The sequence below is a fragment of the Ursus maritimus genome, unplaced genomic scaffold, assembly GCF_017311325.1.
Source record: "Ursus maritimus isolate PB19 unplaced genomic scaffold, ASM1731132v1 scaffold_19, whole genome shotgun sequence".
Taxonomy (NCBI): Eukaryota; Metazoa; Chordata; class Mammalia; order Carnivora; family Ursidae; genus Ursus; species Ursus maritimus.
Window position 1 is genome coordinate 57,180,467 of NW_024424341.1, and position 2,427 is coordinate 57,182,893.

The 2,427-nt window shown below is 60.3% G+C and overlaps 1 protein-coding gene across 1 annotated transcript; it reads right to left on the reverse strand.

Annotated features, from left to right (window-relative positions):
• Positions 1-616: 616 nt before the first annotated feature.
• LOC121103554 (tuberoinfundibular peptide of 39 residues) lies at positions 617-1,410 on the reverse strand. Its single transcript, XM_040634435.1, has 2 exons — positions 1,289-1,410; positions 617-791 (listed from the first exon to the last, which is right to left on the reverse strand). The coding sequence occupies exons 1-2, from the start codon at positions 1,408-1,410 to the stop codon at positions 617-619; spliced, it is 297 nt and encodes a 98-aa protein (XP_040490369.1).
• Positions 1,411-2,427: the final 1,017 nt, after the last annotated feature.

The following is a 2,427-nucleotide window of genomic DNA, read 5'->3' on the forward strand; positions in this document are numbered from 1 at the left end:
AGAAAGAAAGAAAGAAAGAAAGAAAGAAGAAAGAAAGAAAGAAAAGAAAAGAAAGAAACCGATTGGGAGTGGAAGGAAGAGTTATAGAGGCTGAAAGAAGAGTAGAGAGAGAAGGCAGAGGGTTAGGAAGCCAGGAGGATGGAAAGAGATAGAAGTACAGAGACTCTGAGAGATGGTGAACAGACACCCAGAGAAGGACAGAAACCTAGAGAAGGGGACAGAGACTCAGGGAAACAGAGACCTGGTAGGTTGCAGGGAACCAGAAAAGGGGACAGAAACCCACAGAGGAGGGCGGACATCCGCAGGTGGGGTGGGAGCAGAGATGCGGGTGGGGAGGGACAGAGGCACAGAGCAAGAGGAGGGGACCGAGCTGGGGTATGGAGGGAGGAAAGAGCAGAAATGCAGAGAGAGAATAGGAGTGGAGGGAGGGAAAGATGATTGGGAAATAAAGGGGGGGAGAGAAAAGAAAGAGAGGACTGAGGGGACGAGATACGCCGGAGTAGCGACGCAAGCCCCGCCCGCGTACGCCGCACACACACCCCCGGGCACAGGAAGGAGGCGCAGACCCGGGCGCTCTGCAGGATCTTTATTCAAGTGGGGCGGGCGGGCGCGGCGCTCAGCGCGCGTCCAGCACCAGCAGCTTGTGCATGTACGAGTTCAGCCAGTGGCGGCGCTCGAGAGCGGCCAGCAGCCGCGCGCGCTCCCGGAAGGCCGCGTCGTCCGCCAGCGCCAGGCTCCGCCGCGACAGCGGGGTGGCCGGTCCCGCCCAGGCCCGGCCGGGGGAGCGGAGGCTACGAGGAGACCAAGAGAGGCGGTTACCGCGGGTCCCGCCCCGCCCCCCGCCGCCACCTGTATCCCCCGCGGTCTAATTCGAAGCCCCGTCCCTGCACAGTCTGTGGACTGGCTCAGCGTCTGTCCTCTGTCCCCGTCTCCCTCTCGACGGGTCTCTGTCTGTTCCCCGGGCTCGAAGCTCCCTGAGTACGGAGACCGAGTCCGATGCCTGTGTCCACCCCCAGCGCTCAGCGCCCGGCCTGCCACACACTAAGAACCCAATAAACTTTGCTCAGAGAACGAATTCGCTCTGCTTCAGCTCGTTCCAAATCTCTCAACGCCGTTCAGAATCTTCTTGTGTCTGTTCCTCGTGCTGATTCCCTGCCCACACTCCACCTCTCTCCATCCCTGGTCTCCGTCCTCCTCTCTCTCGGGTCTCTGTGCCCCTTTCTCTTTGGGTCTATTCCCACCTCTGCGAATCCCGCCTCTCTCTGGGTGTCCGGGGCGCCGCACGTACCTGAGGACCCCGGCGGGGGGCAGGGCGACTCCCGAGGCTGTGCGGTCGCCCCAGGGCACAAGCAGCAGGAGCAGCAGCAGCAGCCGCACCCGGGGGCTCCTGGGCACCTGGCGGGTCTCCATCACCTGTGGAGAGACAGGGAAGAGCTCAGTGAGGCCCACGTCCTGGCCCAGAACCCCGGACCCCACCACCCACCCACCTCCTGCGCCCGTTGGCAGGGCCCGCTACCGCGCAGTGGGCTTGGACAGCCAGGCTGCAGCCCCCTTATATCGCCTCCACAGCCCCCGCAGCGGGCAGTGACGCAGACCAGGGGGCTGGGGGCACGGGTCAGCCCCCCCCCAAGGCTCATTAGGAGCCGCCAGCGGTAATGAGGAGCCAGGAGTGGGGGCCCTGCTTCTGCCTCGGCAGCCACCAACTAATTGGGACCAGGAGCTGGGACCTGAGGGGACGCAGGAGGGGGAGAGACAGACAGACGGAGAAGTGGACACAGGAGGTGTGTCAGAAAGATAAAAATAGAGACCCGGCAGAGGGACCATCAGAGCAGAAGCCAGAGACACAGAAAGAGACAGGGAAAGCAACAGAGGAGGGACTGATGGGGAGAAGCAGAGACACATAGATGAAGTAACCATGAGAGGGAAGGACAAAGACAGAGTGACAAAGGAAAGGGTTGAGGGGAAGATAGAGAACAACAGAGGAAGAAGGAAAGAAGAGGAAGGAAGGGGTGGGGGGGGAAGAAGACAAAGAGCCAGCTGGAGATGGAGGGAGGAGGCTCTGAGAAAGACAGGAGATAGAAGGACAGCCAGCCAGCACAGAGATGTCCAGAGATAAATCCAGGCAGCAGAGAACCAAAAAGATAGAATGAGAAATGGAGGGGGGAAAGGCAGCAGAAAGCAAATGGTATTGGGGGGGGGGGCGTGAAGGCAGGTAAAGTGACAGGCAAAACTGCAAAGAGGGGAAAGACAGACCAGGGCCCCCGAGCTACCCTGTGCATGGGCCTAAGCCTTCCCAGGGAGGAGTTTGGGGGTATTGTAAAGGACCAGTCCTCTCACACTGGCTCTTAAGCGGGTGCTCTCTACACAGTGAGGGGAGGTAGGCCAAGGTTAGGAAATCCCAAAGGGCAGGAGCAATCTGGGTATCTG